This window comes from Natrix helvetica, assembly GCF_964273705.1.
Source record: "Natrix helvetica genome assembly, chromosome: 10".
Taxonomy (NCBI): domain Eukaryota; kingdom Metazoa; phylum Chordata; class Lepidosauria; order Squamata; family Natricidae; genus Natrix; species Natrix helvetica.
The window spans coordinates 9,673,531-9,687,675 of NC_138561.1; the positions used below are offsets into that span (position 1 = coordinate 9,673,531).

General features: G+C 40.9%; 1 protein-coding gene across 1 annotated transcript; it reads right to left on the bottom strand.

Moving 5' to 3' along the window:
• Positions 1–626: 626 nt before the first annotated feature.
• On the bottom strand, positions 627–6,612 carry CLEC3A (C-type lectin domain family 3 member A). Its single transcript, XM_081963610.1, has 3 exons — positions 6,445–6,612; positions 5,220–5,303; positions 627–2,289 (listed from the first exon to the last, which is right to left on the bottom strand). Exons 1-3 carry the CDS (start codon positions 6,557–6,559, stop codon positions 1,898–1,900), a joined length of 591 nt encoding a protein of 196 aa, XP_081819736.1. The 5' UTR covers positions 6,560–6,612; the 3' UTR covers positions 627–1,897.
• Between the last annotated feature and the right edge of the window lie 7,533 nt (positions 6,613–14,145).

Genomic DNA, 14,145 nt, shown 5'->3' on the forward strand with positions numbered 1-14,145 from the left:
TAACCAACCCACTTAAGCATAATGTGCAAGCACAGATTACCTCTAGAGGAAATCAGTCTGGATTAACTCATCAAGTATCATGATTCCAGTTGGTTTCATCCAACATTTTAGATTAGGTTAAAATGAGATTTGTAGTTCAGGGGACAGTGTGTTGTGGTAGAACCTTATCTTTCCACTTGATTAAGCCAAGCCATCACCATTGGGTGCAATTTAATGCCAAGCCATGCCAACTCATAGCTGCAGCCTGACTTTTTACCAAGATGCTAGGGTAGAATAAAGTGGAATGAAATAAAATTGAATGAGAGTAACTGGAGCTTGCTACAAGATATCCTAAGGATATGGTTATGGTGAAGAGACTTTAGGGAATAAAGCAAGATTGAAATTGAAATTTATATTATAGAATTTCAATTGGTTGATTTAGTGTGTGTGTGTGTGTGTGTGTTTGTGTGTGTAGAGATAGAGCATACACATAAAGGATTTTTGGGGGGGGGAGTTGGTTTTTTTTCTGTGTTATGGCTATGGGTTTTACTGTGACTTTGAGAGACACCTCAAATATTTAAGGTGGACAACCATATCAATATTTTAAACAAACAAACAAATAAATAAACTTACAACCAATATTTAGTGCTGTTAAAAATAACTTTATTAAACGTTATAAAGTTTATAGAAAATTTTTTATCTGTGCTAGCAGTAAAGCATGTTGAGAGATTACATTTTAGAGGCTAGAGTTGTCCAGATATACCAATATCTATATTTATTGACAGCTTAAGATGCTAGTCAGTATTACAAGACTTGGTTTTTATCCTTCTCCTACAATAATTTTAAACATTCATTTCTATAGATGAAGATATACAATATATCAAACATTAGAAAACTTTCCCTGGTTCAAATATAAGAAGATAAAGATCTTAAACTTGGACTCTAAAAGTAAAATATTCTACAAAAGACATACTGTCCTCTCAAGGACGATGCATTTCAATCTTCAATTAGATCGATGGGACGGTGAGTGGATCAAACCGAAATGTTTAACCAAGATACAAATTCATTTCCCAAGAAATAGGGTGGTCTATCAAGATTCAGACCAAGAACCAGATTATAAAAGTTGAGCTGGGATGGAGAAGAGAGATCAAGTAACTAGAGAAAATTAGAATGATTCAGAAGCGAAATAATGCAATGAGAAGATCATTATCTAGAAGCACAATGCATTTCATTGGTTTAACTAGACAAAGTTGAACATATCTCACTCTAACTACACAAGGGATCTTAGGAGCATGTCTGCTACAATTCAAGGCCCATCGAATCCATGTTCAAACAGCAGGCTAATCTCAGAAAGGCTCCAGAAACTCCAACTCAACTGTCTATCTATGATCCTTCTATTGTCAGTCTTGGAAGCCATCTTTGTATTGGGCCCCAATACATATTGCCACATATTCAATCATATTCTACTGTGGGAAACTGGGAGGGGGGGTTGTATGGAGCATGGGAGATATGTAGACATAATAACCTTACTTCTCAGAGAGTCAAAGTCATTTTGTCCCTGCACCTGGACTGACCTGGATGGGAGGAATCTTCCTTCGTGGTAGTGACTGATTGGACCATGTGACTTGTGGGTGGTTGGGGCAGAGTCTTGAACTTTCAACTGGGTAGGAGAAACCTGGAAGCTCTCAGGTTTGGGTTTTCCCAGATGTGCCAATGTGGCTTCTTTAATAAATTTGAATTTTGAGGGCACTCTAGCATCAGATTCTTATTTGATGGAGGATGCTATTTGGAACCCTGGCATCCATTTTCCCCCTCCAACTTCACTCCCAGAATTGCAATAGATATTTTCCTCCAGATTGACAAGCCTCACAAGCTGTCATTTCAGCGCCCCTTCCAACAGCCTTGGTTGGAAAGGGGTCTAAGGGATCAGGAATTCGCAAACGTAGCGTTTAACAGTACGGCAAACCTCATCTGCCCATTTTCCTTGACCTGGCTGGGAAAACAAGACACAGTTCTCACGCTTCCCCCCGTTAGGTTGTGAACGGTCCCAGTTGAAGTAATTCAGGACCATTCCATTGACGTCCACAAATTTGCCTTCGTTTACCATGTCAGTGACACCAAGCCAAAAGTCTGCCACCCCTGGTGAACTCTTCTTGCTGTATTCTCTCAGGGCTGTGGTTTCATCTCCATCTCTGGGAATAGCGAGGGTCCCACCTTTGGCAATGCAGTCTTCGTTGGCTTCGTGGAAATGTTTTGCGCTTTCAGAGACCAGGTAGCATTTCTTGTGGATCTTCGTTCCACGGAGGCAGACTGTGAAGGGAATGAAAAGCACACAGGGAATAGAGTGTTGGAAGAAATGTCCTTCTGGGTACAGTTCCCAGGATGGAGAAAGACACTGGGAACATGGAGACTGTTCGGAAAGATGGCTTTTAATGGTGGACCACATGGTTTAAGGTCCTTGGGGGGGGAGGAAGAGATGCTGAGAGTGCCCTGGTTTTATGCCCTCTCTGAGTTTTTGAATTTGAGCTTGTATTCTGATTGGTTGTCAGACTCCCAGGGGGCCATGCAGGGGCAACTCTGTAGGCTATCCTGAGTCCCGAGCTTGGTTGACTCTTGGTGGGTGGTGATGTAATTAATCAAAGGGCTTTGGGATTCCTATTATGGCTCTACTTGAAAAAGATATATCTTTGTTGTGTAGAATAGATTAGCTCAGGCCTTAATGGCCCATTGACAAAGGTGTGTGGGAGGGTGAGTTTCTGCCTCCCCTTTAGGAGAAATATTCTGTCCTTTCAATATTTCCCAAAATACCTCACTTTCTCAGGAGAGGGGTGGGTGCTAACTTCCTACAAGAGAGAGTCCTCAATTTATAACCACAGTTGGCACCAAAATTTCCATTGCTAAGCAAAACAGCTATTTAATGAGCCATGCACAATTTTACGAATATGTGGCCTTTTTTGGATAGAAGGCATATTTCTGCCCATTTTAAAGCTTCTGGGATAGTAACATCACTGTTCTTTTTTCTTTGACCCACTGTCATCAAAAAGTGCTTCCTTTTAGCTCTTCCGAATCTCCTTTCTTATGGCTTCATCAGACATCTGGGTTAAAATTGTACAATAAAAAATGTTTTAGAGCAAAGCGAAGGCACACATACAAAATCATGGGCGCACTGAACCGGCAGTAATACTGGGAGAAACCCACCCCTATTTCCCACCAAAGGTGGTTCCTATTTTTCTACTTGCATTTTTACGTGCTTTCGAACTGCTAGGCTGGCAGAAACTGGGACAAGTAACGGGAGCTGACTCCGTTATGTGGCGCTAGGGATTCGAACCACTGAACTGCCAATCTTTCTGATCGACAAGCTCAGCATCTTAGTGACTGAGGCACCGTGTCCTATCGACTCTGTAGATAGACTGTTACATTATTTTCAAGATTTTTTTCCTGATTACTTCACTAGTTACTGGCTCCATTCACAAATGGAATTTAAGCATAATTGAAAGACTTAATAGTTTCATTCACAACATATTTACTTTGGAATGTCAATTTCAATTAGGATTTTTTTGGGCTTAGTATACTAGGTAAACTCAAACTGTTGGGTTACTTTATGCTTCAATGGACAGTACAAACCCAGAAAATAGATCAGTTCAGTATTCGCTTTAAGTGTATTATGTGAACTGAGTAATACTTAACCTCTCTTTGCCAGGATTAAGGATGGGTGAGGAAGGAAGGGAAATGCATGAAGTAATGACCACATTCAGAAGCTATATATTTCCCCAGTTTATATCCTCTTTTTTCCCCAAGCAAGTGAGCATATTTCCAAATAGAGTCCTGGCTATATCTTGCTTTTAAAAAGAGTGCAGATAGACATTATGGACCCAGAAATATTCTTTAGAAGTTAAATATGATACTGGAGGGATCAGAGGTCCTTTTGAGCACCAAAGATGGATGTTTTGGAACAGATGGGCATTAATATCAAATGTTGTGGTCTGCCAGTGGCCTGCAGAGCTGTCAGCAGAGTTGGACACGTGAGACTGTTGGGGAGGAACATGGGCAGTCTTGGAGTCTGGGGAAGGCTCGGACGAGGGCTCTGTGTTGAAGGCAGAGAGGGGGCCAGGGCCATCTGGTAGATACGTGCTGCCTCCGAAGCCTGCAGAGTCTGATATCAATGAAGCAGAAGAACAGGGTGAGCCTGTTCACAGTTTGCGCATGTGCAGAGCTGCCAGAAGGCAAGAACAGTTAAGACAAAAAGGGGTGACTCTGGAGTTAGGCTTGGAGATGATTGGCCCCTCCCATAAGACATAAAAGAGGAGCAAACGGAGGTGAGCCTTTGCAGTAAGCAATCTGTTCATCTAGTCGGTTCAATCTCTGAGAAATCCTGTTTGACTCTGTGCTCCATTTGGCCTTGCAAAACTAATTGGCAATTAGGTCTCTGGCAGTGTTTCAAGGGAGATAAAGGTGGGTGCTTATCAGCCTTACCCTGAAAGACTGTGGCAACTCGAGCAGACATCTGTCGGACTCTTTACAGTCTGTTTGTGAATCATTATGGGCTCTGAATGACCATAATTCACAGTTGTTTAAATAAAAGAGGGTTTTGGGGACTAAGATTGTGATTTATGCTTTCTCAGGTCAGAACATCAGGCCTGCTCTGTCTGCAAAACATACATTGAGTCCCAATCCTTCCACCATCTATAAATCTTTTTTTTAAATTATTTCTGTAAATCTACAGAGCCATGTTATTCCATGTTAGAAGATTTGGTCTTGAAGGCAGTAATAGAGGAGATGAAAGCAACTTGGGAATGTTATTTGTACTATTTCAGCTTGGAGAAAACAACTGGCACATCTCACTGGCTTCACAGTATACCACAAAAGAAAAGAAGTGTCTATATTGACACGAGAGTGGGCAGAACTAGCAGGAAATGGGAGTCTCCTTGGCTGTTCATGGAAGGCAAGATCTGTAGCCTCCATTGATTTAGTCTTGCAATCTGCCAAAGTAAAGTCAACCCAGTGCTTAGCAAATAAGTCCCAGACCAGGGATTCTTCAAGGGTTTTTTAAATCACCTTTTCAGCATCCCACAGGATGAATAGCATTTAGTGCAACAGGAAATGAAATCATATTTGCCATAGTCTCCTCCCCTTCCCCATATTAAAACTCTACCGGTAGTTAAGCTCAGGCAGCAACTGAAAAATAGATCATGTAGAAGGATGCTTATCACAGCCTTTTCTGGAGATGAAAGAAAACTTACCTGTTTGTAAGGCTTGCATTTCTTTTAGCGCATTTACCTCTTTCCAAAGCTTGTCAATTTGACTCTTAAGGTCGCCGTTTTTCTCTTAAACAGGTAGAAATAGGTAGAGATTAGTACATTTATTAACACTGAAATATTAATATTGTTTGAATCCAGACATATTATTTTTAGGAGGCACACATATGATTGCGCTTTTGATATTCTTCACTATATACAGGAGTGGAAATCATAGCAAGATAATCCTAAAAAAAAGACTTATTTAAAGTTGCAGGCTGATGCCGCGTGATGCCTGCATGCTCTTAATAGCTTTTTAGAATCAGACCATTGTACAATAATAAAGAGTTACAATTCTATAGATAATTATCTAACACAAACATTATTCAAGTGTGTTTTTGTATGTGTGTTTGGAATATGTATGTGTTTGTATGTGTATACACAATAGATATAGATAGATAGATAGATAGATAGATAGATAGGTAGGTAGGTAGGTAGGTAGGTAGGTAGGTAGGCAGGCAGGCAGGCAGGCAGGCAGGCAGGCAGGCAGGCAGGCAGGCAGGCAGGCAGGCAAATGGGTAGAGGGTAGATGTGTAGATGGATAGATGGATGGATGATAAAGATATATAGAGAGATGATAGATGATAGGTAGGTAGGTAGGTAGGCAAATGGGTAGAGGGTAGATGTGTAGATGGATAGATAGATGGATGGATGGATGGATGGATGGATGGATGGATAGATGATAGATAGATAGATAGATAGATAGATAGATAGATAGATAGATAGATAATAAAGATATATAGAGAGATGAGAGGTAGGTAGGTAGGTAGGTAGCTAGGTAGGTAGATGGGTAAATGGGTGGATGTGTGGATGGATGGATGATGGATGATAGATAGATAGATAAACACTTATATGACTATCATACTTTTTAAAACCTGCTGCACTTTGTACAAATGAGTCCCATAGTTCCGTCTATTTATTCACACAATATCTGCATCTATAGGCCATCCACTCATAGGAAGAAAGCATAATCAGGTCTTCAACCCGTTGAATAAATGGGCTTTAAATTCATATTTCCAAAGATGCATTATCAGCCTTTTAGCTATAATGGAGAGGGGGGACACAGAAAATCCATTTACATTGTCCAGTTCCCAAATTCCCTGTCCCAGGTGTGTAATTCAAAACAATATTATCCTTGTGACATTTTCACCTTTCTCACTCTATCACTTACCTTTGACTTTCCGCTTGGCGTGCTTATTGGTCTTGAAGGGGGAAGCTTGGCCAGTCGCTAGATCCAGCAAAACTACGGTTATGAAAAGGAAAACCAGACACACACCGGGCTTCATGTCTCTTCATTCGATGAGCAAGAGCAGCCAGTTAGCAATTCGGAGAGTTCACATCCCAGTAGAACTGCCCTTGGCTACCTTTATAAAAAGTGCAGTGAGGAATTGGCTCCGCTTCTTGTTTACGAAATGAATGAAATGCCTCATCGGGCTTCCTCATGAAGTACCCCGTTGTTCTTAGAATAACGGACACCTCCCTTCTGACTCCCATTTCCTGTCAGGTCTGGACATTCAGGGCATCGGGGTTGTTAACCCAAGATTAACTTGTAGCTTTGGAAGAAATGAGTATTGGTAAATAGGCCCTTGGGAAAGCTGCCTTTATAACAGGAGGCTGGCAATTGGAATCCTTGGGCCAAATGCAGCCATTGGCTAAAATTCATAGGAACTTCAATGGCAGGGTTCCAACTAACATCCCCAATGAAAGAAGACTCCGAGGCTTGAGTTTCTGTTGGGCTCCAGCCCCAGTCTATGGAGCTGGCAGCAGACAATGCCAGGACAGTGAGGAGGTTGTGGTGGATTCCTACCGGTTCGGACTGGTATGGCTGGACGGGCAGTGGTTTGGCAGCCAGGTTCGCCAGAACCGTCAATGACCCAGCCTGCCATGCCCCCGAACTGGATTTCCAAATTGTCCAGTAACTCCTAGCAACTTCATTCGTGTCATTTTCTCGGCAAAAATATGGAAGGGGTTCAACGTAACCTTGGAATTTCCAGTTGGTGTCATATCCACAAATTAGCCAAGTTTAATCCTTGCTGACTGTAAAATAGGAATTTGAAACCCTCCAAACCGTGTTTGAAGTGGCCAGATTCTGCGCAGCAGCACTGGGGATTCGTGGCGAACATGTGTCTTCTCCGCAATAGTTATGTTATATAACAAATGTGGCAAACCCTTTGCACTGCTTAGTCCTTTCCCTTTTAGCATTGGACCTACAACGGGCCACACAGTTTATGGGTTGTAATTGTAGGATAGTCAGACCATGTATAATTGACAGGCTGGATTTTATTATAGATTTTAGTTGTTATTTATTATTTTATACTAAAAACTTTAATTGTATATTTACTGAGTGCTTTCATTTGTTCTGGTCTAAGACTGTAATAATAAATTGATCTGAATTGAATTGAAGCTGCCTAAGTTCCTTCCAAGGGACGCAGTGGCTCAGTGGCTAAGACGCTGAGCTTGTCGATCAAAAAGGTTAGCAGTTCGGCGATTCGAATCCCTAGTGCTGTTTAACTAAGTGAGCTCCCGTTACTTGTCCCAGCTTCTGCCAACCTAGCAGTTCGAAAGCTGCAAATAGAAAAATAGGAACCACCTTTGGTGGGAAGGTAACAGCGTTCCATGCGCCTTTGGCATTTAGTCATGCCGGCCACATGACCACGGAGACGTCTTTGGACAGCACTGGCTCTTCGGCTTTGAAACGGAGATGAGCTCCACCCCCTAGAGTTGGGAATGACTAGTACATACTATGTGCAAGGGGAACCTTTACTTTTACCTTTTGAAGTTCTTCCTGAAGCTCCTGTGAGAGGGAGAGAGAAGAGAGAGAGGGAGGGAGGGAGGGAGGGGGAGAGAGAGAGAGAGAGAGGGAGAGAGAGAGAGACTTGTAAGCCATATATTTTAATTTAATTTAAAATTTAATTTAATTATAATTTAATTTAATTTAATTTAATTTAATTTAATTTAGTTAATTTAATTTAATAAATTAATTTAATTTAATTTAATTTAATTTAATAATTTATTTTATTTTATTTAATTAATTTAATTAATTTAATTAATTTAATTAATTTAATTAATTTAATTAATTTAATTAATTTAATTAATTTAATTAATTTAATTCTGCTTGTACTGTCCCCCCATCCCATTAACTTATTGTAGAGTGGAAACTTCACAATGCCATTTAAAGTCCAGTCACTAGCTTTTGGGACTAAAAAAAGTTAGAAAGTTTAGAACAAAAATAGGTTTGGCGTCAGAATATAAACAGGATGGCTGCCAACTGAAGTGACAGTCCAAGCAGAAACAGGGTGAAGAGCGTGGCCAAAACGTCTGTGCAAAAATAAAAACTTGAAAAGCAAATAAACAAGTTTGAATCCTGAAGGTCACCGACACCACATTTGCAACACGCTCAAAAGGTATAAAAGATATTCTGAACATTAAAAACCAGCTGCAGAATTTTGAACTCAAGAACCAACATATGATGCCAACGATAAGGCAAATGTAACAATAATTAAGTAAAAAGTAGAAAAAGTGGGGCGAGGGAATAAAATTTCTCCCTTTTTGTACATTTCCTATTTTGGAATATTTGTAAGTATATAAATTTAATAAATAAATAAATAAAATAAATATTCTGCCTCCCTTAAAAGCCAGCAATCTTTCTCTATGCCAAGCAGATACTTACATATGGGAAGACTTTCAAAAGCAAGCAAGCCCTCTACTTGAAGAAGTGACTTGGCTTTTCAAATAATACAGAGGTGGAAATGACTTATTTGGGTACAAGTAGCCCATTTTCAAATCTTTCTTCAGACCTGAACTTCCTCGCATTAACTTACCTAATTCCAAAGTTCACAAAAAGCTTGGTGGGATCTTTCCGGATTAATAAATGGTATTAAACAGCAGAAACTTTCATTAACTTCTGTTGCCTGAAACTTCTTCTTTTCACGATTGGCTGTTATAGGCTAGCACAAGCTCTCTTGCCCCTTTAGCCAGATGTTCCATTTCTTTTGCCCACATCTGGGACTTTATATATGCTAGTGATAACAGAGAAGCAACAATGCATTTGCAATTTCATCCTATAAAAATATACGAATCATGTGATCGATGGAATATATCGATCATAATCTGAAGGGACTGGATTGAAATGGACTGCTGGAATCAGGAAATAAATAATGTAAATCTAGGCTGCCGAGTCTCTCAAGTGATAAGGGAAAGAATAAATCAGACAATTTACAAAGTCACAATACACGAAAGTTTCAATGACTACTGTTGTAAAAATAGTGATTAAAAAATCCTCAAAAAGCCAGATATTATGTGACTTTTAGACTTTGCAGATTGAGTGGAGAAGATGAGGGACAAAAAACCAAAAAAAAAAACCAGGGCATAGCCTCTGTTTCCCACATGTCTGGTAACTATTCAGGAAGAATATGATAGCTTTATTGATTAGCCCGTAGGCCATATCAAAGCACAGGGTTAAAACACATATCGCCAATAAAATCAATTTAAAATAAGAGTAGGGTAAAATGCAATAGTTATAGGACAAGATACAATATAATTTAATACATAAATATATAAAATAGAATAAAATGACGTAAAATTATATTTCAGTGTCACCCTTACAATCTACCCCAATCAGTCCCACGTATGCAGATCTCAGCCGAACCATTTTGCTTAAGTACTGTGCTGTGTTAAATGCTATTTTCAGGTTCTGGCCGCGCATAAAGTAAGTTGTTCTGATATGGGAAACCTTATATAGCATTGAATAATTAGATAGGAGGATCACTAGCGCTATACACTCTCTACACTCTCTATTTACACCCTGCTGATCCCCATTCAACAGCCGTTGTGCAGTTTATCCTCAAGATGGCAGCATTTGAAAATGCTTCCTTAAAAAGAAGGCAAGCAGGTTGTGTTTTAGTCAACCTCTGTTAAGGATTTACATTTCAGGTGTGAACCTCCAAACTTTTCTTCTTTTCCAGTTCTGAAACCTGGAAAAAAGTTGCAGTGTTAGTTCTGAAATCTGGAAAAGTGCAAGACACTGCCTTGATCTTTAAATACAGCAATGCCTGAAATGCTATGGCACATCTGGCCTTTTGACTGGATGCCATGATATTTGCAACCTGATCCTTAAGCAAATGTAAACCAGATCAAGTATAAGACAACATTTTAAAAAGATTAAAGATAGGAACCTAGAACTAAGGACAAATTTCCTGACAGTGGAACAGCTTCTTGCCTCCATAAATTGTGGATGCTCCATCACTGGAGATTTTTTTTTTAAAAAAAAAGATGGACAGCCATTTGCCTGGAATGGTATAAGAGTCTCTTGCTTGAGCAGAGGGTTGGACTAGAAGACCTCTGAGGTCCCTTGCCACTCTGTTATGCTGTATTTCATTTTCTACCACACTTGCTTTTACAAGTTGCTTTCATTGCCCCATAGAAATTAGTGGTGGGGTACTTTTGCAACTGGAACAAAAATGAAAAACAGCATGTTTATGTGATTACAATTTCGAATGTTTTAAATATCTGGGCAAGTTCCAGTCAAAGTTGAACACCTTAAAGATCTGTTATCAAAGAGCAATAACAAGGGAGAGCGATAACAAGGCATTTGTAATAAGCCAAAGATTGCAAACAAGCAAAATTATTTGAATCCCATCACTGACCAGAATCATGTGCCTGGTGGTTCTGTTCATCATAAAACCGTCTTCCCCATCACACTTCCATGTTTCCAGTGTCTTTCTCCCAGCTTGGAACTGAACCAGATGGATATTTCTTCCAACCATTAGTTTCTCCGTGACAGTTGTGTGCAGAGTTAAACTTGGCCATTGGGGTTCACTTACAGTAGAATATATCCTGTGACCCCGATAATGGGCTAATTCAGTATTCATGCTAAGCAATTGGATTATCACATTTGGTGGCTCAGAGGGAATGAATAAACTTTGCCCTTCCTGCCCATTTTAAGCAATCAACCAACTATTTTGTTTCCATGGTAATGTATTGCTGGCTATTATGCTTGGCCAAAGCTATTAAAGTAATCTTCCTAAAGAAAGAGAGGGGGGAATTTCATGTGACCCATTCAGAATACCTACCTTCATAGCAAAACAAGCAGATTCATAGGCCACCTGGTTGCAATTGCATCTATGCCAAATTTAGCAGAAATAATTTCCCTTGCTGTCTTTTGAAAAAGATACATTTCATTTTCTTGAATATGTCTGCAAAATGTCAGGTAAAGGTAAAGGTTCCCCTTGCACATATGTGCTAGTTGTTCCTGACTCTAGGGCATGGTGCTCATCTCTGTTTCAAAGCCGAAGAGCCAGCGCTGTCCGAAGATGTCTCCGTGGTCATGTGGCTGGCATGACTAAACTCCGAAGGCGCACAGAACACTGTTCCCTTCCCACCAAAGTGGTCCCTATTTTTCTACTTGCATTTTTACGCGCTTTCAAACTGCTAGGTTGGCAGAAGCTGGGACAAGTAACGGGAGCTCATTCGGTTATGGAGCACTAGGGATTCGAACCACCAAACTGCCGACCTTTCTGATCAACAGGCTCAGTGTCTTAGCCACTGAGCCACCACTCAGTGGTATATACAAAATGTATATGCTTTCTATTCCTTTCTCACTATTGTGGGTGACCTATAAAATTATGATAATAGAGTAGGATAGCAGAATTTCCCAACTCGGAAGCAAAGGGCGGATCATCAAGTTCGTGGCCAGAATAGTTAAGGTGCTGTGATGGAATGCAGGGAGGAGGAGGAGCTCCAGGAGGTGCATTTCAGTGGAATAAGAGGCCACTTAGCTCAGATATGTGTGAGAGAAAGTGAATGACAACAGCCCCTCCCTAATGGTTCCCAGTGTATTGTAGCTGCAGATCTTCAATCTGGCAAGATTTTGTCTATTGTTGCAAAACAATTAAAAAACTCACCTGGTACAAATGTGTCATTGATTATGAACTTGTCAGGTCTCTGTGATATTTTGTGTGAGGAATTGTATAAGGATCTTGAGTTCTGTGTTGGGATGTAATCAACGCAGGAAACAGATGCATCCTCCTATTTTAAACTGTATGCATTTTAGTCAATGGTGGGAGTGACATTTTTTACTACCGGTTCTATGGGCATGGCTTGGTGGGCATGGCATGACTTGGTGGGCATGGCATGGTGAGCGTGGCAGGGGAAAGATACTGCAAAATCTCCATTCTCTCCTGATAAACTGGGACTCGGGAGGCAGAGAATAGATTGGGGCGGGGCCAGCCAGAGGTGGTATTTATCGGTTCTCCGAACTACTCAAAATTTCCGCTACCCATTCTCCAGAACTGGTCAGAACCTGCTGAATACCCACCTCTGGCCCAGTTCCTGTAACCATTCCTTGTATGTTTTAGCCTCCAGTCCCCTAATCATCTTGGTTGCTCTTCTCTGCCCTGTTTGTATGATGCCTGACTCCCAATCATTCTGGGTAGCTCATATAATTAAAACAAGGAAAGTACAGGAAATCCTTGGCTTACAACAATTCACTTAGCAACTGTTAAGAGGTTATGGTACTGAGGAAAGAGAATTACAATTGATCCACATACTTTAGTCCATAAAGTGACACCATGCACACGCAAAGACCTTCAATCTTAAAATAAAGTTTATTGAGTCAAGCTTCTTGTCAGTTTTTTGCTACTTGTTTTTTGTCCTGAAATGTTTCTGTACTGCTGACTCACAACAGCCATCCGGACCAAAATTTCTATCACTAAGCGATGCAGTCAAAGTGCAACCACATCACTTAGTGATGTCCGTCCCTGAAGTCCCCATTGTTATCATTAAATGATTTGTTGCTTATTCTGTACAGCAACGGAGAGGTGTGGCCTTGGGACTAAACTGCAAATTGAGAGCCCCTGACATACAAATGAGCATAGCTTTTGTGCACCTTTGGAAAACAACGGAGAGACATGCTTGTGAGCAAGCAACAAACAACAACCAAATAAAATATTCACAGCTCTGGTAGAGGATGGGTTCATGACTAAAATATTATAGTCCTCTGCCCTTCTGTCTCTAACTGATAAGACTGGTAACTAAGCAAAGCCTGCAGGCTAATTTAATCATCGAGCTACAGTGCAAAAAGGGAGTTAATCCCAAACCAGCTACTTGCCTGGTACTCAGTTGCTTGATAATGACAATCACATGATCCTTCTAGGAATGTACAGGCAGAATTTTGGCCTCCCCAAAAGGAAGACAGAGATTTAAAAAATGGAATGAACAAAAATGGACAGTCATACAAGTCCTACATGCGCCTATGGCAAATGATTATCCAAGTTTTTAAGAAGAGATTGGAGAACCATTTGTCTGAAATGGTATAGGGCAGTGATGGCGAATCTTTTCAGCACTGAATGCCCAAATCGGAACACGCATGCAGGCTTGCGTGCCAGAGCATCAGAAACCCAAACATCAGCTGGCCGGTGAGAATGCATGCGCCGACCCACTGGCCTTCGGGTTTCCGGCACACGCATGCTTGCCGGCCAGTTGGTGTTCGCACGTACTGGAGCACCAGAAACTTGAAGAGCAGCTGGCCGGCACACTCCTGCCTGTTTTTGGATGTTTTGGGCGCCGCTTTCAGTCCAAAAAAAATGGTCCAAAAACAGTCTGAAAACAGCTCCAAAAATGGCCTGAAAACAGCCTGCTTTGTGGCGGTTTTCAGGCTCTTTTCCGGTGCTCCAGCACCTGCAAAGACCAGCTGGCCAGTGTGCATGTGCATGCCACAAACAAGAAGAGCAGCTGGCGACAGCGCATGTGCCCACAGAGAGGGCTCTGTGTGCCACCTCTGGCACGGGTGCCATAGGTTCTTCATCATTGGTATAGGGTTTCCTGCCTAAGCAGGGGGTTGGGCTAGAAGGCCTCCAAGTTCCCTTCCAACTCT